The sequence below is a fragment of the Halichondria panicea genome, chromosome 14 (assembly GCF_963675165.1).
Source record: "Halichondria panicea chromosome 14, odHalPani1.1, whole genome shotgun sequence".
In the NCBI taxonomy this organism is placed as follows: domain Eukaryota; kingdom Metazoa; phylum Porifera; class Demospongiae; order Suberitida; family Halichondriidae; genus Halichondria; species Halichondria panicea.
Window position 1 is genome coordinate 5342662 of NC_087390.1, and position 26542 is coordinate 5369203.

At 40.1% G+C, this 26542-nt stretch overlaps 4 protein-coding genes and 1 long non-coding RNA gene across 9 annotated transcripts; 3 read left to right on the plus strand and 2 right to left on the minus strand.

Annotated features, from left to right (window-relative positions):
* Nucleotides 1-12172: 12172 nt before the first annotated feature.
* Nucleotides 12173-14311, plus strand: LOC135347987 (uncharacterized). Of its 4 annotated transcripts, none has more exons than XR_010398579.1 (8): nt 12173-12300; nt 12347-12439; nt 12493-12593; nt 12639-12795; nt 12848-12949; nt 13009-13166; nt 13218-13348; nt 13642-14311. XR_010398579.1 is itself a non-coding variant. In XM_064546165.1 (8 exons), exons 5-7 carry the CDS (start codon nt 12857-12859, stop codon nt 13342-13344), a joined length of 378 nt encoding a protein of 125 aa, XP_064402235.1. In that variant the 5' UTR covers nt 12175-12300; nt 12347-12439; nt 12493-12593; nt 12639-12795; nt 12848-12856; the 3' UTR covers nt 13345-13348; nt 13642-14311. The 4 variants fall into 4 exon arrangements, 2 of the variants coding, with proteins under 2 accessions (XP_064402235.1, XP_064402234.1); XR_010398578.1 differs by having other exon boundaries at nt 13676-14311; XM_064546165.1 differs by having other exon boundaries at nt 12175-12300.
* Nucleotides 14312-15531: 1220 nt separating this feature from the next.
* LOC135347880 (uncharacterized) lies at nt 15532-17408 on the minus strand. Its single transcript, XM_064545989.1, has one exon. The coding sequence runs from the start codon at nt 17359-17361 to the stop codon at nt 15679-15681; it is 1683 nt and encodes a 560-aa protein (XP_064402059.1). The 5' UTR covers nt 17362-17408; the 3' UTR covers nt 15532-15678.
* Nucleotides 17409-19592: 2184 nt separating this feature from the next.
* Nucleotides 19593-20269, plus strand: LOC135348015 (uncharacterized). Its single transcript, XR_010398615.1, has 3 exons — nt 19593-19725; nt 19780-19877; nt 20183-20269. It is a non-coding gene; the product is annotated as an uncharacterized LOC135348015 (long non-coding RNA).
* On the minus strand, nt 20116-26317 carry LOC135347872 (mucin-2-like). 2 transcript variants are annotated; one of them, XM_064545978.1, is made up of 8 exons: nt 24507-26317; nt 24329-24409; nt 23070-23150; nt 22862-22954; nt 22696-22753; nt 22009-22199; nt 21526-21655; nt 20116-20403 (listed from the first exon to the last, which is right to left on the minus strand). In XM_064545978.1, exon 1 carries the CDS (start codon nt 26280-26282, stop codon nt 24522-24524), a length of 1761 nt encoding a protein of 586 aa, XP_064402048.1. In that variant the 5' UTR covers nt 26283-26317; the 3' UTR covers nt 20116-20403; nt 21526-21655; nt 22009-22199; nt 22696-22753; nt 22862-22954; nt 23070-23150; nt 24329-24409; nt 24507-24521. The 2 variants fall into 2 exon arrangements, with proteins under 2 accessions (XP_064402048.1, XP_064402049.1); XM_064545979.1 differs by lacking the exons at nt 20116-20403; nt 21526-21655; nt 22009-22199; ... (1 more) ...; nt 22862-22954; nt 23070-23150 and adding an exon at nt 23960-24168.
* Nucleotides 23313-24206, plus strand: LOC135348150 (proteoglycan 4-like). The gene has a single exon (XM_064546328.1). The coding sequence runs from the start codon at nt 23313-23315 to the stop codon at nt 24204-24206; it is 894 nt and encodes a 297-aa protein (XP_064402398.1).
* Nucleotides 26318-26542: the final 225 nt, after the last annotated feature.

Genomic DNA, 26542 nt, shown 5'->3' on the forward strand with positions numbered 1-26542 from the left:
AACAAGTATTTTGTCACTTTTATCGATGATTACTCAAGATGTTGTGCAGTCTACTTTCTCAAAAATAAATCTGAAGTTCCTGAGAAATTTAAGGAATTTGAAGCTCGTGTATTCAATGACTGCAGTCAGAGAGTGAGTACATTGCGGAGCGATAACGGAGGAGAGTACCTGTCTAAGGAGTTTAGGAGCTATCTGAAGTCAAAAGGTATACGCCAGGAACTTACGGTACCACATTCTCCAGAACAGAATGGTGTTGCGGAGAGGATGAACAGAACCCTCATGGAGACAGCTCGGTCAATGATGGCTCATGCAGGATTACCTGAAAGATTTTGGGCTGAAGCTGTAGAAACTGCAGCGTACATCAGAAACCGTACTCCAACAACTGCTATCAAGGATACGAAGACACCAATGGAAGTCTGGAATGGAAACGTACCCAACATTGCAAACATGAAAGTGTTTGGCTGTATGGCATATGCACATGTACCTGATGTGCAGAGAAAGAAGCTCAATAAGAAAGCTGTGAAACTTCGGTTTGTCGGATATTCTATTCAGTCGAAAGCCTACAGACTGTTGGATGAGAAGACATCAAAAATCTATATTCGGAGAGATGTGATCTTCAATGAGCAAGATTTTGGACAGAAAACAGAGGAAGTCCCTAAAGGTGATCTACTTGAAACAATTAAAGTAGAGCAAAACCCTGATATCGAATCAGAGACAGAGGAGGAGCAGGCTGAGTCAGAAGAGAGAAGACAATCTGAACGCACCAGACGACCTCCTGTTCGTTTTGGAATAGATGAATATGCTGACACAGCTACAGCCAGTATTCCACATGTGGCTTATGTAGCACATCAGATTGCTGAACCAAATACTATGGACGAAGCATTGGCAGGTGATCTCTCAAATGAGTGGAAAGAAGCAGCCGATTTGGAGTATGACTCACTCCTACAGAACGAGACATGGGACCTTGTGGAACTGCCAAGAGGAAGAGAAACGATTGGCAGTAAGTGGGTCTTCAAGATCAAGTACAAAGGAGACGGAGAGATAGAGAGGTTTAAAGCCCGACTAAAGATACTTGAAAAATACAATCTTCAAGATGCTAAACCCGTCTCTACCCCTGCTGATTCAAATGTGAGATTACGAAAGGATGACAATGTTAGCAAGGCTGTGGATTCAGTGATGTACCAATCGATAGTTGGAAGCTTGCTGTATGCTGCCGTTGCAACCAGACCCGACATTTCTCAAGCAGTGGGAGTCGTGTCAAAATTTAGCTCAAAGCCATCAGAAGCTCACTTAACTGCTGTGAAGCGAATTTTACGATACCTCAAGGGAAGCTTGGACATTACTTTGCAATACAGGAAAACGGAGGATGGAAGTAGTCTGATTGGCTATTCTGATGCAGACTATGCAGGTGACTTGGATGACCGGCACTCAACGAGTGGAAATTTGTTTCTCATAAGTAACGGACCTGTCAGTTGGTTAAGCAAAAAACAACCAATTGTCACACTCTCTACCTGTGAGGCAGAGTATGTTGCCCTGAGTACAGCAACCCAAGAAGCTGTATGGATCAAACGACTTCTATCGGATTTCCATGTATCACAGAAACAAGCAACCGTTATCATGGAAGATAATCAAGGAGCTATATGTATAGCTAAGAACCCAGTGGTACAGGCAAGGACAAAGCATATCGACATCCGCCACCACTATATTAGAGAAGCTGTCAGTGATGGCACAGTCAGTTTACAGTACTGCCCGACCGAAGAAATGATTGCCGACATTTTTACGAAACCGTTACCCAAGGCAAAATTTGAGAAGCTACGTCGTAACATGGGACTCAAGAAACTGATGTCTTCCCCACATGATAAATTAAGTGGGAGTGTTAGAGGAAGTAATTGATCAAGTGGTAAACCACAAGTGTAGTGATTAGGTGAACTCTTCACTTAGACTGTACATCTAGATTATTCTAGTTAATGTTTGTTCTAGAACTGTAGCTGCTGCTGAACTTTGACATTAGAGAACTAGGTAGAACATTCTAGAGTTATGTGTTCTGTATATAAGTTCTTGAGTTTTGTGCAAGCTAGGTTATGATTAGGTTATGAGTGTTATGCTGTTTCTGTTGTCTACTGAACAAAGTGTGACTAGTGTCAACTGCGATATCTGCGAACAAATGTCAGTAAAGATTTTATATTATAGCAAGCTGTGCTCTTGGGGAGACACCAGATACACTTAGACATAGGCTATTAATCTTTTAGAGCTGCTTATGCAAAGTGGTGAGGAAGTGAGCTCCAAAGGGGGTGGGTGTCAGTACTCTCTACAAACCATAACAGGTCTGTTCCCAAGTACTTCAAATGCCATCTCTTCGATCACACAATACAGATAAAGATACTTGTGTTCCACTTTCTAATACCTAAACTGTGTCTTAGAGCACTTCAAACTAGATTACCATGTACAGTAAGAGCAGGAGAGGTACGCAAACTTTCTGGACTTCGGACAAACGTTTCATGGTGCTGCCACTACTTCACTGCATTGAGAGCTGGAAAATATGCTTTGTTCCATGCAGTTATAAACACACTTTAATTCTGTGAAACGTACATGTTATAAAATTAGTTCATATTGGAGATAGAGGTACACAAAGGTTCCGTACAGAATGTCACTAAATGAAAAAGTGCCCTAAGTATATAGGAGAGCTTTAATGCTCGTCGGCACTATATCTCTCCTATATACTATGAGGAATTTTTATAATGCATTTTTATAATGCATGTGCATTAAACAATTTCCCCAGGTATATAGGAGAGCTTTAATGTCCATTGGCATTAAAGCTCTCCTATATACTAGGAAACATTTAATGCTCGGCACTAAAGCTCTCCTATAATAATATGGGATATGCTTTATATGATTGAGGGCACTAAGTCTCTCCTATAATAATATGGGATGCTTTATGATTGCCACACTACTGTGCCTTGTCTCAATTAAAATTGTATATATCTGTTTACCTACTTTCTTCCTAGCACCAAGAATATAGTTGGGATCTCTACAGTGTCTCGAACAGACCACGGTGTTGCTCAGACACGAGAATTGCAGTGCACTAAGATTGCTGTGCCACAGGCAATTGCTTGTGGTATGGCACCTTTTTGTGTATGTACTATGCTAATCAGTATTGTAATTCAGGTCTGAATGTTGTAGAAGTAGCGCATGTAGGACCAGAAAGCCAGAAATCGGAAAAAGCGGAAGTGAAGAGTAAATGAGTGGGCGTAGCAGGGCAATGCATTCCAAGGTTAACCTTTGATTTTGCACAGAGATATCCTCTTGCCTGATCACTCTACTAGTCTATGTAAGTAAGTAGAAAGCTGGCCAGCCTAGTTTTAAGTAGACTCTCCATTGTCTGCAGTATATAGACTTGATATAATAGCTAGCTACTAGCACATGTCTGCAGTAGACTCTAGCTAGCTACATGCACAATGACTGAATTAATTTTGTCTGTACACTGAGCTAGATTTAGTATGAATTTAACATTATCATTTTTAATTCAGCCAGTCACCTAACTCCTACTTATACTCCCCAATTTATTGTCCATAGAGCCAAATAACTTCTGCAGAGGTTATTTGGCTCTATACTGAAACACGCCGAGCCACTTTTCTGACTTTCTGAGAGCCATGATTATAGAACGGGAACTGGAATAATTATGTTCAATCCTGGTCTATACACAAGCAATTAAGTATATCAGCCAATAAGTTATGTTGATATACTCAAGTTACTTTAATCGACTGGAACTTGCTGAGCAACTTTTCTGACTTTCCGAGAGCAGTGGTTCGTTAACGGGAACCCAGAAAAATAACATATTCAGTGCTGGTCTAGACATGCATGCAGATATCAGCCAATATGTTGATATATACTCAAGTTTACAATTCTGAGGTTACTTTAATCGACTGGAACTTGCTGAGCAACTTTTCTGACTTTCCGAGAGCAGTGGTTCGTTAACGGGAACCCAGAAAAATAACATATTCAGTGCTGGTCTAGACATGCATGCAGATATCAGCCAATATGTTGATATATACTCAAGTTTACAATTCTGAGGTTACTTTAATCGACTGGAACTTGCTGAGCAACTTTTCTGACTTTCCGCAGTGGTTCGTTAACGGGAACCCAGAAAAATAACATATTCATGCAGTGCTGGTCTAGACATGCATGCAGATATCAGCCAGTATGTTGATATATACAATTCTGAGGTTACTTTAATCGACTGGAACTTGCTGAGCAACTTTTCTGACTTTCCGAGAGCAGTGGTTCGTTAACGGGAACCCAGAAAAATAACATATTCAGTGCTGGTCTAGACATGCATGCAGATATCAGCCAATATGTTGATATAATTATACTCAAGTTTACAATTCTGAGGTTACTTTAATCGACTGGAACTTGCTGAGCAACATTTCTGACTTTCCGAGAGCAGTGGTTCGTTAACGGGAACCCAGAAAAATAATATATTCAGTGCTGGTCTAGACATGCATGCAGATATCAGCCAGTATGTTGATATATACTCAAGTTTACAATTCTGAGGTTACTTCAATCGACTGGAACTTGCTGAGCAAATTTTCTGACTTTCCGAGAACAGTGGTTCGTTAACGGGAACCCAGAAAAATAATATATTCAGTGCTGGGCTAGACATGCATGCAGATATCAGCTAGTATGTTGATATATACTCTTCTGAGGTTATTTGAATCGACTGGAACTTGCTGAGCAACTTTTCTAACTTTCCGAGAGCAGTGGTTCGTTAACGGGAACCCTGAAAAATAATATATTCAATGCTAGTCTAGACATGCATGCATGCAGATATCAGCCAGTATGTTGATATATACTCAAGTTTACAATTCTGAGGTTACTTTAATCGACTGAAACTTGCTCAGCAACTTTTCTGACTTTCCGAGAGCAGTGGTTCGTTAACGGGAATCCAGAAAAATAACATATTCAGTGCTGGTATATAGACATGCATGCAGATATATATCAGCCAGTATGTTGATATATACTCAAGTTTACAATTCTGAGGTTACTTTAATTGACTGGAACTTGCTAAGCAACTTTTCTGACTTTCCGAGAGCAGTGGTTCGTTAACGGGAATCCAGAAAAATAACATATTCAGTGCTGGTCTATAGACATGCATGCAGATATCAGCCAGTATGGTGATATATACTCAAGTTTACAATTCTGAGGTTACTTTAATCGACTGGAACTTGCTAAGCAACTTTTCTGACTTTCCGAGAGCAGTGGTTCGTTAACGGGAATCCATAAAAATAACATATTCAGTGCTGGTCTATAGACATGCATGCAGATATCAGCCAGTATGGTGATATATACTCAAGTTTACAATTCTGAGGTTACTTTAATCGACTGGAACTTGCTAAGCAACTTTTCTGACTTTCCGAGAGCAGTGGTTCGCTAACGGGAATGCATAAAAATAACATATTTAGTGCTGGTCTATAGACATGCATGCAGATATCAGCCAGTATGGTGATATATACTCAAGTTTACAATTCTGAGGTTACTTTAATCTACTGGAACTTGCTAAGCAACTTTTCTGACTCTCCGAGAGCAGTGGTTCGTTAACGGGAATCCAGAAAAATAACATATTCAGTGCTTGTCTAGACATGCATGCAGATATATCAGCCAGTATGTTGATATATACTCAAGTTTACAATTCTGAGGTTACTTTAATCGACTGGAACTTGCTAAGCAACTTTTCTGACTTTCCGAGAGCAGTGGTTCGTTAACGGGAATCCAGAAAAATAACATATTCAGTGCTGGTCTATAGACATGCATGCAGATATCAGCCAGTATGGTGATATATACTCAAGTTTACAATTCTGAGGTTACTTTAATCGACTGGAACTTGCTAAGCAACTTTTCTGACTTTCCGAGAGCTGTGCTTCGTAAACAGAAACCCAGAAAATATATTTAGTGTTGGTCTTAGACAAGCAGGTAGCAGCCAATACGTTGATACACTCTTCTGAGGTTACTTTAATCGACTGGGAACTTGCTGAGAAACTTTTCTGACTTTCCGAGAGCAGTGATTCGTAAACGGAAACCCAGAAAATATATTCAGTGCTGGTCCTATAGACAAGCAGATATCAGCCAATAATTATGTTGATATACCTAAGTTTACAATTCTGAGGCTATACTTTAATCGACTGCATGGAACTTCGATCCTGGAGCAACTTTTCAGACTTTCCATGAGTAGTGATTCAACTGTAATTCATAAAAAGCATTTCTCGGACAAGCAATGCAGGCAGTCAGTCCATCCATACCTTCAGTTATTGTTACTTTACTCAACTATAGAACGACTCTTGATGTTCCATGGGCAGTAATTCAAATGTTGATTACAATATTTCACTAGATGCAAGATTATTATTCACGGCTCAGTGCAAAGATAGCCTTTTGAGTAAGTTCGTGACAGAAGATTCAATCATGAGAAACTATATTGAGTTCTGGCTATAGAGATTGAATCAAAGTGTATAGGACTATACGTAGACTCTATACTATATAATTTCATTTTGCTGGGCTGATAGACTGGTGTGCATGTACCTGGTTTGTTGCATGACCATGCATGCATCTATATATAGTGTGTTGTCAGCAGCTAATTACTATAGGTTTTGCTTGAATAGATGTATTACTGTGTATTGTCTTGATAATTTGATATAATATAGTGTGTGTAATGGGTGTAGACTAAATTCTATACCAGGATCCATGCAAAACAGTATACACAAACAATCCTCAGTCCTGGCAGTGTATATATACGTAGTCTACACCAGTCCTATATACAATAGGTATATGGACGAGCATGCAGTGACAATGAAGTAGGCAGTGATGATGCTGCGATTGAAAGACAGTTATGAGAGAGAGTGAGGAAAACTCTCACTGGATAAATACAGGCGTATATAGTTACAACATAAACTACATTGCAAGTAGATGATAATCGCTATAGTTAAGCTTGTAGATTGTACACCATCGTCTCTAGATATAATTATATGTCCTATATAGCTGTAATGCAAGGCCGGCCTATATAATTATAATTATAGGCGATAGGAAAATGGGGGTGAGGCTGAAGCCCCCCGCAGGTGATTCTGGTGCATCCAAAGCACTTCCTGACACAGTAATTTATGTTGCTTACATTTTATAGAAGGCAAGCATAATTATATCTCTACCAAAGATTGGAGCGCCCCAATAAAAAAGACTTACTACTGTCGTGGCCGTACCGTGACCATACCGTGACAATTAATCTGTCAGTATGTAAAATGAATAATTATGTCAATAATTTGTTTACACCATAATTATAATTAAATACACCAAGCCACAGGTGTTTCAACCATTGACGAAAAGTCTGTCAAAGAAAGAGATTCCATGAAGTGTTCTGGCATTAGCTAAGATGAGGTGCAAAAATAATTATATCAATAGTTCTCGACTCAACCAGAAAATCAAAGGAAGATTTGAGAATAAACCATCCAATGCATTCAAGCAATCCTTATATAATTATAGCATCAAGTTCATAATAAGCATTATGCATGGACTATCCCGTAGACATACAAAGCAAGATAATAATACAACGTACATACCAGATAGGCTTTAATTAATATGGCCGGGGCTGTTAAAATAATGTTGTGTCGTTGAAACTTAATTATCCAACTGATAGCCTCCCTCACACATATATAGGGCAATATTCTAGATTTATATATTTTAACAGATACACCAAGAGAGGCCGGTATAGTGGATCAACCATATATAACTATACTCCGACGACCACTTCTTAGTTTTATTCTCTCTCACAGCCAACTATAATTATAGTTATAATCCGCCTATTTGATCCACAAGTAACCTTTTTTTTACAATTCAAGCTATAATTATAACTTCAGCAGTACTTCCACCCAATCATCTCCCTAACCCTCCCAATAATTATGTTAAAACTGCCTATTCATATAGAACTAAAAACAGACAACATCAGCTATTGTATATACAGACATGCAACGGCCACAACAGCGTCCTTAACTGGTTCACCAAGGAATAAGACATAACGTTAAAAACTTGCATGGATTAAGGAAATATACACTACTATCAAGCTATGCAAACTAGAGGAACTGCAATTACAAAACCAATCCCTGATCCTAAAATTGATTATGACACAAACCTATAGCAAAAACTCTAGCAGCCAACCCCAAGAAGCTGTTCTCTAAATCCACTATACCTATGCCCTTGTAACAGATGTATCGTGAACTGCATGCATAAGAACTTACCAGAACTATAGCTATAGTGTTAACAATCTGCCTATAATGTTATGTGTTTGTCCATTACAATTTTTACTCAGCGGCATCATACACAAAGTAACATGACTCGCGCACGTGATGAAGTATACTGTAAACTTACTAGTAATCTCCTAGAAAATGTTAACCGTGACGTTTTTAGGGGTGCATGTACAATGACATCTGATTCTAGCTATATTCGTTTGCGTTCAACGTTCAGAGCTGCTCACTGCACACTGATAGAAGACGATCTTTTCACAAAAATCATAAATAGAGACAATATAGTCGGGTTGATCCTCTTCACTTCCACTCTTTACTCACTGCTAACAAATTCTGTGCGTTGCGTAATGTGTGCGCAAGCTTGCGCAATTGACAGGATATCACGTTACTTTGTGCACAGTTTTGTGTATAGAGGTATTGGTAGTTCGACACTCTTCTCTTCTTATATTATTTATACTCTTGCCGTTAATGTATAGTGCTATATTAATGATATAGTAACTATATTATTTCTAGCACAATACGTATATATACGGTATCTCACATAATACCATGGCATAGTTATAGCCATGGGTACATATATAACATGCACTCAGCCATAATTTTCATATAATTATCAGTTCACCAATAGTGTGTAATGCTATTCACATGCATGCACACAGTACAGGTAACAGAGCTTTTCCAGTTTGAAAGAGTATGCCCTATATAATTATTTAAATACACTAGCTGAGTTTTGAAAAAAGTGAGACAAATTGTATGACACTATTAGATGCTTAAAACTACTGAAATTTTTTATCTGCATGTTCCCATATAATATGCATAAATGACCTGATCATGACATCTTCAGCAGATTACATCAAGAACGAAGACATTATCAAACTCTATTCTTCTATAAATAATGCTCATAGGACACATGCATGCAGGACACCATCAATGTGTACAGATACCAACTGACCTCACAGAATCTATTGGTTCCTAATTAAACAGCATTGCAGTTATAGCAGATCTATATAATTATATATATAGAATGCACATTGTTAATTATTACAGCATAAAACAATTTATGCATGCAGTTACCTTGCCCTAGCTGGGATTGAGATGTCTCAGTATAATTATATAGCACTGCTTCGAATAATTTTCACTTTCAGCGTCATAGTGACACACACAACTCAGAACGTCTTTCACACTCAAGCCGAACCAGAAATCCAAAATCAACAAAAATTGAAAATCAGCAAAAAAAATCTGGAGACGCAACTGCTGATTGCTTTGTTGCTTTGTGCAAAATGAGATACTCCGAAAAGACATATCAATGCGCAAGACATTATCCACTTGCAATTGTACCTAAATTATATGTCTATATACATGCAGGATAGTCTATCATGCTCATTAGAACTTGACGCTAAGGATTGCACTGGACGTAATTATTAAAGCATGGTTTTCTCAAATCTTCCTTTAATTTGATTTTCTGGTTGAGTCAGGAACTATTGATATAATTATTTTTGCACCTCTATAATGCTCGAATTTCTTTTTAATCTCCCTTCGATGGCATCCTTTTTCTTCTGTACGTAACACATGCGCTTTTCTTTCTGGTTGGTTAATGGGTTTCAATTTCACCCACTGACAGATTGTCATGGTATATGTGTATGGTAGTAAGCCTTTATCATTGGGGCGCTCCGATCGTTGGTAGGGATATGCTTGCCTTCCAATATGGGGACGATTATTTTAAGAAACTGGCCTGGCACGTATTACCACAAAACTAAAACTATAAACGTAGTAAACATTGCATAACCATTACGTAATTAACACATTGTACACATCGACAGTTTATGTTGTAACTATATATGCCTGTATACCTCTGATTCAGCACATTATGAGTATTCCTCGCTCACTCTCATATCTTCTTCAATCTCTAGTATTGCAGCATCATCTGCCTACTTCATGATATCGTCCTGCTTATCCATATACCTACATCTATATTGTATAGCTGTAGACTATAATATAATTATACACAACAGGACTTGACTATATAATGAAGATTGTTTGTGTATCATTACTGTGTTGGATCCTGGTATAGAATTTACCTTGTAATGTTATTATTAAGGGGTGTTTCAACAAAATTAATTTTCAGGGTTTCTGTTTACGAATCACTGCTCTTGGAAAGTCAATAAGTTCCAGTTAATTAAAGTAACCTCAGAATTGTAAACTTGGGTATAATTATAATTATAGGTATTAGTTGATACATGCTTGTCTAAGAACAGTATATACTGAACATTTTCAGGGTCAAGTTCCGTTTACGAATCACTGCATGCTCTTGGAAAGTCTAAAAAGTTGCTCAGTAAGTTCCCAGTCGATTAAATTAACCCGAGAAGAGTGTATCAACGTATTGGTTGATACCTGCTGGTCTAAAACCAGCACTAAATATACTTTCTGGGTTTCCGTTTACGAAGCACTGCTCTCGGAAAGTCTGAAAAGTTTCTCAGCTAGTTCTTGCTCAGCAAGTTCCAGTCGATTAAAGTAACCTCAGAATTGTAAACTTGAGTATAATTATATCAAATACTGGCTGCATGATATCTGCATGCATGTCTAGACCAGCACTGAATATGTTATTTTTCAGGGTTCCCGTTAACGAACCATAGCTCTCGGAAAGTCAGAAAAGTTGCTCAGCAAGTTCCCAGTCGATTAAAGTAACCTCAGAAGAGTGTATCAACGTATTGGCTGCTACCTGCTTGTCTAAGACCAGCATTAAATATATTTTCTGGGTTTCCGTTTACTAAGCACTGCTCTCGGAAAGTCAGAAAAGTTTCTCAGCAACTTCCAGTCGATTAAAGTAACCTCAGAAGAGTATATATCAACATACTGGCTGATATCTGCATGCATGCATGTCTAGACCAGCATGCACTGAATATATTATTTTTCAGGGTTCCCGTTAATGAACCACAGCTCTCGGAAAGTCAGAAAAGTTTCTCAGCAAGTTCCAGTCGATTGAAGTAACCTCAGAAGAGTATAATTATATCAACATACTGGCTGATATCTGCATGCATGTCTATAGATCAGCACTGAATATATTATTTTTCAGGGTTCCCGTTAACGAACCACAGCTCTCGGAAAGTCAGAAAAGTTGCTCAGCAAGTTCCAGTCGATTAAAGTAACCTCAGAATTGAGTATAATTTATATCAAATACTGGCTGATATCTGCATGCATGTCTAGTCCAGCACTGAATATATTATTTTCAGGGTTCCTGTTAACAAATCAGTGCTCTCGGAAAGTCAGAAAAGCTTCTTAGCAAGTTCCAGTCGATTAAAGTAACTTGAGTATTTCAACATAACTTATTGGCTGATACGTGCTTGTCTATATTATATCAGGACTGAACATAATTATTCCAGTTCCCGTTCTCGAATCATGGCTCTCAGAAAGTCAGAAAAGTGGCTCGGCGTGTTTCAGTAGAGCCAAATAACCTCAGGACAATAAATTGGGGAGTATAAGTAGGAGTTAGGTGACTGGCTGAATTAACACACCTTAAAAAATGATAATGTTAAATTCACACGAAATCTAGCTCTGTGCATGTACAGACATAATTCATTCAGTCATTGTGCATGTAGCTAGCTAGAGTCTAGCCTCGATTCCAAGCCGCTGAGAAAGGCTATTCAAGGGGCTGGAGTCGAGGCTAGCTAGAGTCTACTGCAGACATGTGCAAGTAGCTAGCCATATTATCGAGTCTATACTGCAGACAATGAAGAGAATGAAGAGTCTACTTACCTGACTCTTAAAACTAGGCTGGCCAGCTTTCTACTTACTTACACTGATACTAGTAGAGTGATCAGGCAAGAGCATCTCATTACATCTGCGCAAAGTCAAGGGTTAACCTTGGAATGCATTGCCCTGCTACGCCCACTCATTTACTCTTCACTTCCGCTTTTTCCGATTTCTGGCTTTCTGGTCCTACAAGCGCATGACATGCAGCATCAAGTGCCTTGTTACGTGACCTCTGATCTGGGACTGAAGAACTCCTTTGATATATGGCATGGTAAGTATTAGTAATAATAAAGCATGTTCAGAACTGTTTTATTCAGGGACCAAGAATTTGTCAAAGTGTCTCCAGAAGGTTACTCAGGGTCGAGTTAGAGACAAGGGACTGACATGGTTTCCTGAGCTGGTTGACAAGCGTACGTTTCCTATACTTACGTGTATTGGTGTGTTTTCAGTGTTCTTTATATAGGAAAGAGTATAAAGGTGCATCTATACTGGGCTATGAAGAATTGTGATGGTGATGGCCAGAAGCTTCGTAGTCTGATAGAAAATATCGCTATGCACTATCAGGTAAAGTAATGCAATAATAATTATTATTACACTAGTAATTTTTAGGACAACCACCTTGAATGCCACCCTTCATCGACTTGTCATCTCCCTCACTACGCTCCTGGCAAGGATCTGCTGACTGACCTGGCTACTGTCCAGCAGCTGGAGAAACAATTGAAGGACACCTACATCTATCGCTTCCCAGCTAGAGTCCTTCTGTAGGGTATGTTCGTTGAGTATGACTATAACCTACTTAGACTGTGTGCTGTATATAGTGTCGTGATATGTATTGGGTGGAAAGTTTCAATCACCAGCTTCTCTGCTACATCTCAAAGAGGGTTTTCTCTATGAGAATGAACTTGGCTGTGTTGGACTGGGTAAGATTACTACTTTCCCTGACAATTTGATATTAATAATTATATGCACAATTATTCAGAATGAGAACGTGGGACGAGAGCACACAAGCGAGCGCAAGTTGAAAGACCTTTGGCGACCTGACCGCAGAACTGCCATGAAAGCTCTCGTCAAGAAAACGTATCAGTTTGCTTATGTACTGTGGACCACCTACGTTACAAAGAACATGACAAGCTTGGAGTAAGTCAACGTATCTAGTGATCAGTACAATACTTATTGTTATTGTTGTAGTTTTCTTGATGAAGATGATGGCGATGATGGCGATGATTCTGATATTTTAGAAGATGGGGAGATTGTACCTGATTCAGACAGTGATTACGAGGGTGATGATCCTGGCTGTGTGGGACCAGACGTCTGATTGTGTGAGTATGTTGGTATAATGTACTTTTGTTTCGCTAACCCTCTTTTAGCTAGTCATATACGTCATCCTATGTTTATCATTAATTTTACATACAATTAATAATGAGTCCGTTTGTACTAAAATTAATCTTCTATATTATCGTCTGTAGTGTCGTATTCAATACTGGCATCAAATGTACTCATGTAATCCCTATAATGTCCGTCATCTGTAGGATAGTGTCTTCGAATTTCCTGCATGTATACACTTGAGTAATTTTAATGCCATGAATATTTTTTTCTTACTTCAATTACACAGCGTGGCATGATGTCTCTCCTGTCATCCCTTGCAGTGTGCAGCTCCTTTGCTCTCAAGTACTTCTCGTCCTGCCACACCCCAAGTGTGTTCAAACACCTCCAAAACAGCTTGTAGAGCCTGTGTCGCTTCTCTGCATTGGCTGGATGTGGGTCACATGATCCCTTCAAAAACGTTGGAGGCTGTTGAACGACGCACGGGGCACAGAAACAGTGTGGACAGTGGTTGAGCCTTCTGTGGACGGGCACATTATGCTGTAGTGTCTCGTAACCACAAGGAAGATCGCGCACACTCACATCTGCTGAAAGAAAGCGATAATAATTGGCTAAGTTGTACACGTATTGTGATATGGTCACTTACCTTGCCTTTCTTCCAGATCAATTTCATTCTCTGGTCTAACCACCCTCTCCCAAACGATCTCTGCCCTAAACCCTCTTGTTGGCTGGTGATCACGAATGAATTTGTTCAATTCTGAGATGAAAACTTGAGGAGGAATATCGTCGTATTCAACTCTAACCTGGAACAAAACTGTGTATAGCTTCATATTGTTTGTATTGGTCTTACTTTTATGGTTTTTGCAGCCATAGTAAGCGCTAGCAAAGATAATATCTCTGTGGATAGTATAGCTAGCTGTGTGTGCAAGTCTTGCGGCACAATTTGAAATTGTAATCACTTCCTTTCGGACTGCCCAGCCCCCTTTTATACACGGGAGCGCGGCGTGCTATCGCGCATTGATATCTGACACATTCTCGTTTAATGGGAAACATTACGGGGAAATTATCCAATAATTTTGCGCATTAGATCTAGTCATTTCATGGGCTCGAATAAACATCTTTACTATAAAGCTTAGGTACAGTCTACTGTAGCTTCACTATATGCAGGGCGGGTCGAAGAGATATTTTGAAAAAAGGCTACTGAAAGCTCACAAGAGGCTGTTTTCCTTGGCTCTGACCGCCATTTTAAGTGGAATTAGTCTACATAATGACTATTATTATTTTGTGAGAGTTTCTTGGCCTGGAAAGAAAAAAAACGCTTCGACCCGCCCTCCAGAATGGTAAGAAGCATCATATACGAGCAAAAACACAGAGCTAGAAGTGTTTTTGGAAGTTTAAAATGACTACTAGTTTTTGTGTTGTTTCTAGTAACTTGATAATCGCTCAGAGCTTCCACTGGAACATGTTTTGTATGTGCTTCAAACTTTTATCATGGCATTTATAGTTTCACAAAAATCATTATAAGAAAATCATGAATATCATGAGCAAACTGTTTACCGCAACTTTAATTACTGTGGTTAGTTGTTAGTTACCATAGTTTGTGTTTAGGAATGTTCATTAGTAATTATCTCTGTTGAGTTTCCGGAGCAGAGCCTCCCTTAGTAGTCTTTTGTTTTGTACAATAGTTCTTTGTTGTAAAGAGGCCCTGCCTGCGGGGCTCTGTGCACTATACCCTCAGGCTTGCATGCATGTTCTGCATGTTTTGTCAGTGTCTTTCTGTGATCTCTATTGTATTCTGAAACTCTGTCAAATTCAACTTGCTTGTCGCTTGCTAGCTATAGCTCAAACTGCTGTGCATCAGATCTCTTGCCAATAAATAGTGCTTCCAGAGCCAATCCAGTTTCAAGTCAGCAGGATAATCGCATTCATGACACTCTCTAGAATCTACCACACAATTAATTGATCAATATTGACAAGTTGATAGCAGCACCCTCCTTTGTTGTAATATTTACAACAGTATAAAGGGCTATAATTATAATAGTTAGCTATAAGTTCATGATTGTCTGGGAGACACTGCATGCTCAAGCCCCGCCAGATTTGCATGCATAGATCATTCTGTGCTCACAAATATTGAATCAACCACAAAAAATTGTTACATATATATGGTAATCAGCTTGAATAGTTATACACAAGTACAATTGTTTGGATTGACATGGCTAGAAACAAGTTATGTATATATAATTATTATAGCTATGCACATCGCACACTACTAGTTTAGCAACTTCTAGTTTAGCGACTTTAAGTTCTCACATCTAAGAGCAATCTTTTAAGACTTTTGTAGTTCGTCACGCATGGCAGGAATGAGTCCTTTACGAAATGCGATCGACAACAGCTCATCAGCAGTCTTGACGTCATATTCGTGAACAGCCCATTTTAGATAGACAAGGAATTCCTTCCAATCGACAAACCCATCACTGTCCATGTCCATTGCCTTTAGTCCTGCCTTAGTATCGTTGCATTTAAAACAACCAAAGTAGGGTGCCATGAAGCCATTGTAGAACGAGTCAAACTGCAGGGCATCATCTCCCTGTACCTTGTCTTGAAGGTCCCATGTGTCCCACCTCTCTTTAATTTCCGTAATCAGCAATTTCTCAAGATCTGTTCCTGCTTGCATGCGAGCAATTACATCTCCCATCTTGTTTGTTATTTGCCCTCCAGATCGATCAAACAACACAGCCAGGCCTGCTTTACTCATGTACTCTTCTTTTCTGTTTCCACGGAGATCTTCCAGCATAACTTCTTTCATCTTTTCAGCTATCTGCTGGTTGAATTGTGGATTGCTTCCAAACAACTCATTAAGCCGAGTGATAATCATGGCAGTTGAAGCAAGTGTGCTGATCCTAACCGGTGGCTTCTCACCAAAGAATTTTGCAATATCGAATTCACCTTTTCCTACACGACCCCCTGCGATGCCACCAAAATCAAAGCTCATATCTAGAGCTCTCTCCCCGTACACCACTTGTTTGGGGTGAGGGTCATTACCGGTAGTGATACTCGTAATAGCTATCGCAGCTTTTCGCAGATAGGTGCAGTTATATTGCTCTAGTACTTTTTTGTTTCCCATTCGAATTAGATTCATCAGGGTGATGGATGAGCAAGCATGGCCCATGGCTGCTCCCTCTTCAGCTACACTGGCCCAAATACCATTGGCTCCACTGCATAAGCACTCGAGTTGCACAGTCTCAGCCAGCCCCCACTTCTTGTGCACGTGAACCAGCAAAAGTCCGTCATTCCACTTCCTGGCATTCATTATTTTTCGTACAGCTGTCGTCCATGCCCCAATTTCTTCTGGTAAGTAGTCTCCAGTAGGTTCCTCGAAAATAATACCCAGCAATCGTTTCTCCTGTGGTAGGGATGCAAAGTAGTCAACTGCAGCGAGTACACGTTCTGGCACTTCAGTCATTGCCATCGGGAAATCCCTAAAGTTGACTAATATTTTGGAATCCTTTGAAAGATTAGTACGAGACCATTCAATCCATTTCATGATCAGCTCGCAAATATCTTTCACTGAACAGGACTCCCAATCGATAGATTTGTCGGCAAGATCGAATTCGATAATCGGGTTTTTCAGTCCATGTTTTTTCATCTTAGCCAGGCCAACTGGTATGGTTTCCCTGTCAATTACCCCTTTCGAAACGCCTGCTGTGACTTCAGAGAATGCATAGAGTGTGCTCGGATCTTCACCTTTTTCCATCAGCTGTTTGATGAACAAGTCATCAACTCGTGTCATGTGCGAAAAAGACGCGACTATGATGTTTTTTAAGCCGCATTTCTTCACTTCATTGTAGATTTTCCATTTGTTCTCAATGGTGTGGCCGCGCAATTGGCCTACAGTGCTCTCTCTTAAGGAATTGTCCAGTACAAAGCAGTCGAGGTTTTGGAGTGTGTGTCTCTTCTTTCCTTCATCTGCAATGGCAACCTTGATACGATCCAGCTCTTCTTGATACATTGTATATGGGCAGCAGCAGGTACGCACACTATAAATGCTTAGCAATGAACATAACTGACACTTATATAGTCTTGAAACCACTCTCCGTAAATACAGGATTAGAAACGAACCACGCGCGCTGACCACCGGAAGCAGGCAGCACAGATTATCCCTTTTTAAATTTTACAACAACAATCTGGGAGGGAGCGTGCTATCAACTTGTGAATGTTGCATGATATTGGATTCTGTGGCAGATTGGATAGTATCATGAATGCGATTATCCTTTGAAGTTCTGCTGAGCTGTTCAATTAGGACACTTGAAAAAAAGGTTTAAAACAAGGCATGTGACTGAGTAGTATCCATTGGTAGACCCTCTGGACTATCTTGGTAGACATAGAATATTTTCGAAGAGGAAGCAGCAAGCCATGTGTGTACACAGGCACTTCATAAGTGGACACAAGCTCTACAATAGTCTACATGCTTGCTAAGCAGCTTAGTTGACCAGAGTGTAGCTTTTAAAGGCCACACATACTTCCATCGAGGCAGCAGCAAGGCATAAAATCGATGGTTAGTTTGTGCACAGCCATTGACTCACGCCCATCTCTACAAGCCATAGCCACTTCATTGGGGGCTGAGATTCTCTGAGAGAAGCCACTATAATTATTATAGCGGTATGATTTAAGATACAACATGCAGTGTCAGCGCAACTGCACTGACTATAGCGGATGATTTACAAAATAAATAGCTTGATCACTTAATAATTTATATTCATGCTTCTGTACATTACCTTCAATTTATGGGCAATGTTAGTCGTTCAATCACACATAAGACATTTAATTTATTATGTGTATTAAAATTAATTACAATAATGTTTCCCTTCTTTTGATCTGCTTGTGCATGGTTTTTCTTTTGTGTAGTCTTTATTGTTGTCATTTGTTACCACAGCTCACGTCTCTGCATGCTTCAGTATTCTGGCAGAACTCCGCTGATTCGCTCACTCAAAAAGCACTTTACGTCAGGGAGGGTGCATAAACAGGTACTTTACCATGTCAACGAATGATTTAACTGCAAAGGGAGGAAGGGAGTTTTAGGTTTACGTACTTGACAGTGTTATGACAAGCGTTAGGCAGTGCTTAAAAACATATAATAGCTTTTAACTATAATATTATAGTGGGCATATAATTTTCCAAAGCCTATAATTATAATTATGAGTAATGCAAACAGTTGACCTTAGACAACTATAGTAAGATCTACATGGGGCAGGTATATACTATGGGACTTAGTATACCTGTAACTTACTTAGTATTTGACATCCCTTAGAGTACAGTATACACTTATGATTAGTGTCAAGACTCACAAAGGGAGTTTAGTAATAATAATAAATACATTGTTGTCGTGTTTATATGTAACTAAAATAATTATGATAGATCTAGTTTTTTTACTGATATGGATGCCATCATGAAGCCCTTATCCTTTAAAACTACACTGTCCATAGTATGAGCTTATAGACATGCTTAGAGCTCCAGCTTGAGATACTCTCATAATTATACTATGTGGCTTCGATTTACGCCGCAATGAAGGGCCTGTAATCGAGGCTACGATCCGTCAGTAGGATTGAGCCGTATGACGTAATGCGTTTCCAATCCCTTTCCTTTACTATCTAGTCTAGAGTAGTCTCCAAGTCTCATGCATTGTACCTATTAGTCTCCAATTTATAATTATTACCCATTAGTCTCAATTAAAAATCATAAATGAAAATTATACTGCAACATCACAGCGGCTTCTAACTAGGCTAGGCAATCTACTCTCTATAGAATCTTCTGTTCCAAAATTTAAACTTTGTTCCTTGCTCTAGTATTGTGGTTTATACTTATGTAAACTGTTACACTTATCTCAAGTGGTTTTTTGCTATTTGCCCCAAACTTTCAAGTGAGCTGCAAAGGGCAGTAGTCAGTTAGAGTAATAAAACAGTAATCTTGTATATACAGCTAAGGTCCTAGATTTCATCACATAATTATTCAATGCATGGTTTAGGTTTCCTGACCATCTTTTATGGGTCTTACAAATGTCCACAGTGCACGTAATTTATGATTTACTGGTTTTTACGTACACTTTTGGATAGAGTAATAACTTCTGAAAAAGCTTTGCTTTTAAATTTCTGTATTAAGTTTACAGATAAATGGGCTACATTTTGATACCAAGAACATCCTTTCCATTGTTGAGATAACACTGAAAAACTACTATTTTCTAGAATATAGTTCATTCATGCATGTGTATAATTATGTCTACATTATTTGGTCCCCTGCATGCAGGACCTAGCGGGTGTGGCTCACAGCGAGGTTGATCTCTCTGTATTCCCAGAACCTCCTGCTACAGATGATACAGGTTTGTATGTTTGCAATTACAAGTTGTGACTTCATGGTTCATCACCACATGCAGGAGAAGACTTGCTACCACTAGAAAAAGTGAAGAATGCAATCACTGCTGACTGGTACAGTGTGGCAATACAGCTGGATATCGACTACAAAACTAGAAAGGTAGGAAATCTCATCTAAATGCTTGCATGCCGGTATCTTTTGTAACTCATGTTTTGTTTTTACAACGCAGGTAACAAAGCGCCCTAAAAAGATACTAGTTTAGTGAAACAGGACATGCACAAGTACGTTAATATATATGGTGTTGTTGCATTGTATACGTTTTCGTGAATTTGTCGAGGTCAGCTCAGCTTTTTAGTTATGTGTTTTTCAAAGTTGTGATCGTATGTTGGTCGCCATGTTCTGTGGCAAACAATAATAATTTTATAGTCGTACAAAATTAAAATGTTTACGTATTTGACATGCAGAATCAAGTACAACTGAATACTCGTAGAGAAGTCTTGGTGATGAATAAACACAAAACAATATACCCGTGAAGAAAACAGAAATGAAGTGATGAAGAAACAGAACAGACAATATACTCCTGAAGAAAACAGAAATGAAGTTCTTGTGATGAAGAAACAGAACAGGCAATATACTCCTGAAGAAAACAGAAATGCAAAGTCCTTGTGATGAAGAAACAGCAGAACTGAGAAACAGAACAAACATGTATGACATTGTGGAATAGTTTACTTTTATTATTCTTTTTGTACAATTTTGGCCTGTTTTTGGCATTGTGCAATTCACATGCACCAGTACTGAAATAGCACACTAATTTAGGTGTGACCCTCACACCGTTAATAATCTAGCACACCAATTTAAGTATGACAGTCACACCAATTGTAGTGTGACGTGCACACCAAAATTTTGGTGTGCACGTCACACCAAAACTGGTGTGTGTATTGGGACAAATGTGGCACACCAACGTTTTTAGAGTGTAAGTTAGCCATGCAGCACACAAATGTTGGTTGGGTGTAGTCTTGCGGGCCGGTATAATTAATTCTCAAGGCTGTAACAATTTAAACAATTAATTATTGCTTCTTAAAAGCTTTGCGTAAACACAAACTACACACATGACGCACAACATGTATTACTACTCTAGTGAAGTAAAGCAAGATTGAGAATTATACACATGCATGTAATGCATAAATCTATATAACTATATCAGTGGTGTAGGAAGGTGGGGGCTCCAAGGGCTGGAGCCCCCCCCCCATCTTTCTAGGCTAGAGATGACTTATGAAGCTGCACTATGTAGGTAGCTGTACTTTTTTCCATTCAAAACACTAGAGCCCCCCCCATTGAGAAATTGCTTTCTATGCCACTGTATATACATACACTACAAACTAATAACCCAGTTACCATGGCAGTTTTTATTCCCCTGAGCAGACGTCTAGCTTGTGAAGCTTTTATTGTACTATATACTACAATGCATGTAGTTTACATACCGCAACTACATGTACTGACCATCATGCCACCCATTCATATGATGTGTTCATATCCATAGTCACATGAAAATGACAATCTATATCCGTAGCTCACACACACCCACTACCACCCACTATACAAGTGTGCTATTAACTCAAACACTATATAATACACAGCACACTCTTTTAAGCCTTTCAAAATAAACGGTAAAAGCTAGCTATTAGTAATTTTTAACTGGGTATAGTATACTTACGTGCAGGCTTTGCGATACATTGACATGCATGTGGTAGGATACATGCATGCATGTGTACTATAATTATGCTATGTACATACGTATCATCGTTACCTCCATAAATTTGTTGTATTCGAGTTGGTCCTGAGAAATCAGAGAGTCCGTTTACGCTGAGCACGGCAAATCTGACAGACACTTCTCTACAGGCAAAGTCCGCCAGGTCCAGGCTTAGTGCTGGGTCAACCTGATCAGAGTAGACACTTAATTATCTCCATAGGTATATACGTGTCACATATGGCATTTACACAATTTAATTGAAGTGTGCACAATAAAAAAAAATAAAGCAATGGGAATTTCCTTTCCTATACTAGCTATATTATATACATGCAGTGTCAGAGTAAGTGTGTTGTTTTTGGGAAGAAAAAAACGCACAATGACTAACTTTAAAGGAATTCTTATAAGTTACAGCCTCTTACTACCCAGCATCAAGCGTAGTTGGAGTTGAATGTTATGCCTATTTCAAATATAATAGTAGGAATAATTGTACCCCACTAGTAGTTGCAATAACACTGCATGCAGATACACAAGCAGGCTCACCACCCAATAGTAGGAATAGTTGCTTGTGGTGTGATCCAGGATCTCAAATAGGAACACAACGCCGGGTGTGGTCAGAGAGGGGGAGGAGGGCACAGACCCGGATATGTTCACGCTGAATACTCCCGCTCTATCACTACCCTCGGTTTGGACTAAGGTGGGCGGGGCAATGGGGTTCAGTGGTCGATTGCACTCTAGAGAAAACATAATGACATAATGATAATGATATGGTAAGTCATGCAGTGTGTTTAAGCAAATAAAGTACTGTAATTCTTCGTATAAAACGGTGTGCCAAATTTAATTCTCATACACACTGTACATATTAATTTTGTCAACTATCGTATAGCGCGAAATTTTCGAGGCACTTATATTTCGTGGATTGGCCTCTAAAAGCATTTCGTTGCACAATGTTCGCGGAATGACTGCTTACCGGAAGCCACGCCTTTAAATCTTTGCACGTTATAGCAGGTAATTCTAATTAAAGAACAATTTTCGTGGACTTAAATTTTCGTGTAGGGTTGTTAACCCACGAAATCCGCGAAAATTAAGCCCCTCGAAAATTTCGCGCTATACGGTATTACAATCATTGAGCAAGTGTTATCTTTTAAGACTCCGAATTATCAGTATAATTATTGCTACCTAGATAGTACACGAAACTCTTTTTTCAAAAGCTCACTCTTGATAACATACCTGTTGATGTACAGTTTAAAGAGAGTTGGCAACCGTCATCGCAACTATTGCCTGAACCCTGAAAATGATGCAATTAAGAAATTATCAGTATGCACTATAAAAATTATAGAGAACATGTTTCCTCTACACCATCACGCCTCTTTAAACACACCCCCAAGCCACTCACACAAGTGATGGGGCAGTTCTGTCGGACCCACCACTCATCAGAATCTGGGTTGTCGCACTGAATAGCATCACACTCGTTCTGACAATGTTCACTCTGTTAAGCAAAGTCATGCATCATGAAATATGTATACAACCATACTAATTTGAGTATAATTTTATAATGTTCGATTCTCTATTCTAAGGTATAAAACTACACAGTCTACACTCACGCAGTCTTGTCGGCAGGCGATGTTGGGAGATGGTGGAATATCATCGTGGAGTACAAGGCACCCTCTAGTGCACTCGTGAACCTGCATGCATACATGAAAATAATAAGTACAGTAGTATGAGCCAATTACTCATAAACAGTGTGTGCACATATAAACACATACACGCACATGCCTTCTACTTTTTTTTTATTATTGGACAATTTATGTCAGTGAAAGTTGTCTAAACACAATTGAATGACAAGCATGAGTGACTCACAAACTTATGAGGGTTACAATTTTGAGGTTTCAGGTTCTACCAGACCAACTAGGCCTACAGTCGCTACAACAGAAGAACCAAACACAGCTACCACACAAGCAGCTCCCGTTACAACTGAACATCTCGTCACCACCGGTCCTACCAGACCAACTAGGCCTACAGTCGCTACAACAGAAGAACCAAACACAGCTACCACACAAGCAGCTCCCGTTACAACTGAACACCTCGTCACCACCGGTCCTACCAGACCAGCTAGGCCTACAGACGCTACAACAGAAGAACCAATTCAGGCAAACACAGCTACCACACAAGCAGCTCCCGTTACAACTGAACATCTCGTTACCACAGCTCCTACCAGACCAGCTAGGCCTACAGTCGCTACAACAGAAGAACCAAACACAGCTACCACACAAGCAGGTCCCGTTACAACTGAACACCTCGTCACCACAGGTCCTATCAGACCAGCTAGGCCTACAGACGCTACAACAGAAGAACCAATTCAGGCAAACACAGCTACCACACAAGCAGCTCCCGTTACAACTGAACATCTCGTTACCACAGCTCCTACCAGACCAGCTAGGCCTACAGTCGCTACAACAGAAGAACCAAACACAGCTACCACACAAGCAGGTCCCGTTACAACTGAACACCTCGTCACCACAGGTCCTACCAGACCAGCTAGGCCTACAGTCGCTACAACAGAAAAACTTCAAGCAAATGTAACGACCGCACAGACAGCACTGCTCACAACTGACGTCCCAGTTTCAACCAGGCCTGTAGCAACCACTACAACTGAAGAGATAGCATCAATTCAGGCTGACTCCGACACCACAGATGCTCCTACTGAAGGTACCACAGAACTCATAAACAATTACTCATAAACAGTGTGTGCACATATAAACACATACACGCACATGCTTTCTACTTTTTTTTTTATTATTGGACAATTTGTGTCAGTGAAAGTTGTCTGAACACAATTGAATGACAAGCATGAGTGACTCACAAACTTATGAGGGTTACAATTTTGAGGTTTCAGGGTGGAGAACGGCCAGGGTGGAAACTGATTATTCGGTACAACTTTACCCTGTGAGTGCAATCAATTGCGTAAAGTAAAGAGATTCGAGTACATAAGAATATTGTCTAGGTGTACATGTAATTAGTATAGGCAGCTGTACACTTACTCCTAAGGTGGGATTTCATGAAACGTCCAAAATACACTCAACATAGCACTTTCCCTCCACAACAAGCAGACTATCATCAGTGACTCTGCTGCTATACGTGGTCTCATAGTTGATGCTGGAGTAGGCAGGGACACGACATTCTGGAGGTTCTGTAGTGCCTTCAGTAGGAGCACCTGTGGTGTCGGAGTCAGCCTGAATTGATGCTATCTCTTCAGTTGTAGTGGTTGCTACAGGCCTGGTTGAAACTGGGACGCCAGTTGTGAGCAGTGCTGTCTGTGTGGTCGTTACATTTGCTTGAAGTTCTTCTGTTGTAGCGTCTGTAGGCCTAGCTGGTCTGGTAGGACCTGTGGTGACGAGGTGTTCAGTTGTAACGGGAGCTGCTTGTGTGGTTGTAGCGACTGTAGGCCTAGCTGGTCTGGTAGGAATTGTGGTAACGAGATGATCAGTTGTAACGGGAGCTGCTTGTGTGGTAGCTGTGTTTGGGTCTTCTGTTGCAGCGACTGTAGGCCTAGCTGGTCTGGTAGGAGCTGTGGTGACGAGATGATCAGTTGTAAAGGGAGCTGCTTGTGTGGTAGCTGTGTTTGGTTCTTCTGTTGCAGCGACTGTAGGCCTAGCTGGTCTGGTAGGACCGGTGGTGACGAGATGATCAGTTGTAACGGGATCTGCTTGTGTGGTAGCTGTGTTTGCCTGAATTGGTTCTTCTGTTGCAGCAACTGTAGGCCTAGCTGGTCTGGTAGGAGCTGTGGTGACGAGATGTTCAGTTGTAACGGGAGCTGCTTGTGTGGTAGCTGTGTTTGCCTGAATTGGTTCTTCTGTTTCAGCGACTGTAGGCCTAGCTGGTCTGGTAGGAGCTGTGGTAACGAGATGTTCAGTTGTAACGGGAGCTGCTTGTGTGGTAGCTGTGTTTGGTTCTTCTGTTGTAGCGACTGTAGGCCTAGCTGGTCTGGTAGGACCTGTGGTAACGAGGTGTTCAGTTGTAACGGGAGCTGCTTGTGAGGTAGCTGTGTTTGGTTCTTCTGTTGTAGCGACTGTAGGCCTAGCTGGTCTGGTAGAAATTGTGGTAACAAGATGATCAGTTGTAACGGGAGCTGCTTGTGTGGTAGCTGTGTTTGCCTGAATTGGTTCTTCTGTTGTAGCGACTGTAGACCTAGCTGGTCTGGTAGGAGCTGTGGTGACGAGATGTTCAGTTGTAACGGGATCTGCTTGTGTGGTAGCTGTGTTTGCCTGAATTGGTTCTTCCGTTGCAGCGACTGTAGGCCTAGCGGGTCTGGTAGGAGCTGTGGTAACGAGATGTTCAGTTGTAACGGGAGCTGCTTGTGTGGTAGCTGTGTTTGCCTGAATTGAAGCTAGCTCTTCTGTGGTAACAGACCCAGCAGATGTATCAGCTGTTGAATCAAGTTGACCGGTAGTTGACTCGGTTTGGGGTAAAATTGTCGCAGTTTGAAATGTTGAAGGAGGTCGACTTGTAACTGTGGTAGTTTCAGTAACAGCTACGTCAGTTGTTCCACTTGACTGCACAGTGATAATTTCTTGTTCAGAATCAGTGGTTGTCTGCATATCCGCAATAGAAGTCGCAGTTGTGGGTCTGGTTTGAGCTATTGTGGTAGAGTGAGTTTCAGCTTCAGTAGTTGTGCTGGTGTAGTCTGGCATGGTAGATCCCTCTTGATCAACATCTCCACTGCCAGTGGCAGTACTGACAACAGATACTGTACAATAGACACAAATCAACAGTAGAGCGAGAGGTAATGGTAGTCTCAGAGAAACTATTTGCTTCATGGCTACTCTTGATCTTTGACTCAATGCAATGTAAAAATTTAATGGATAGTCGTATTTTATATTTTAACTCTCTTCCCTTTGCAGTTTGTTTCCTGCTTCTTGCACCAATCTATTACATGCACATTGGGCTGCTCTTTCACATGGTATCTTTAATGTCTTGCCTTGAGGTACGCTTTGTGCAGTACTGTCGAAAGAAAAGTGACTGTTGGGAGAGAGCCACTTCTTTGGCCAAAGGTGAGATTTTGCACAAAACTTAGTCT

Bases quoted from the DNA above. Each gene is read 5' to 3' on its own strand.
- LOC135347872 (XM_064545978.1), bottom strand. From the start codon at position 26,282: ATGAAGCAAATAGTTTCTCTGAGACTACCATTACCTCTCGCTCTACTG.
- LOC135347880 (XM_064545989.1), bottom strand. From the start codon at position 17,361: ATGTATCAAGAAGAGCTGGATCGTATCAAGGTTGCCATTGCAGATGAA.
- LOC135347987 (XM_064546165.1), top strand. From the start codon at position 12,857: ATGTATTGGGTGGAAAGTTTCAATCACCAGCTTCTCTGCTACATCTCA. The intron at 12,950-13,008 runs GTAAGATTACTA...ACAATTATTCAG, and splicing joins ACTTGGCTGTGTTGGACTGG to AATGAGAACGTGGGACGAGA. The intron at 13,167-13,217 runs GTAAGTCAACGT...TTATTGTTGTAG, and splicing joins AAGAACATGACAAGCTTGGA to TTTTCTTGATGAAGATGATG.
- LOC135348150 (XM_064546328.1), top strand. From the start codon at position 23,313: ATGAGTGACTCACAAACTTATGAGGGTTACAATTTTGAGGTTTCAGGT.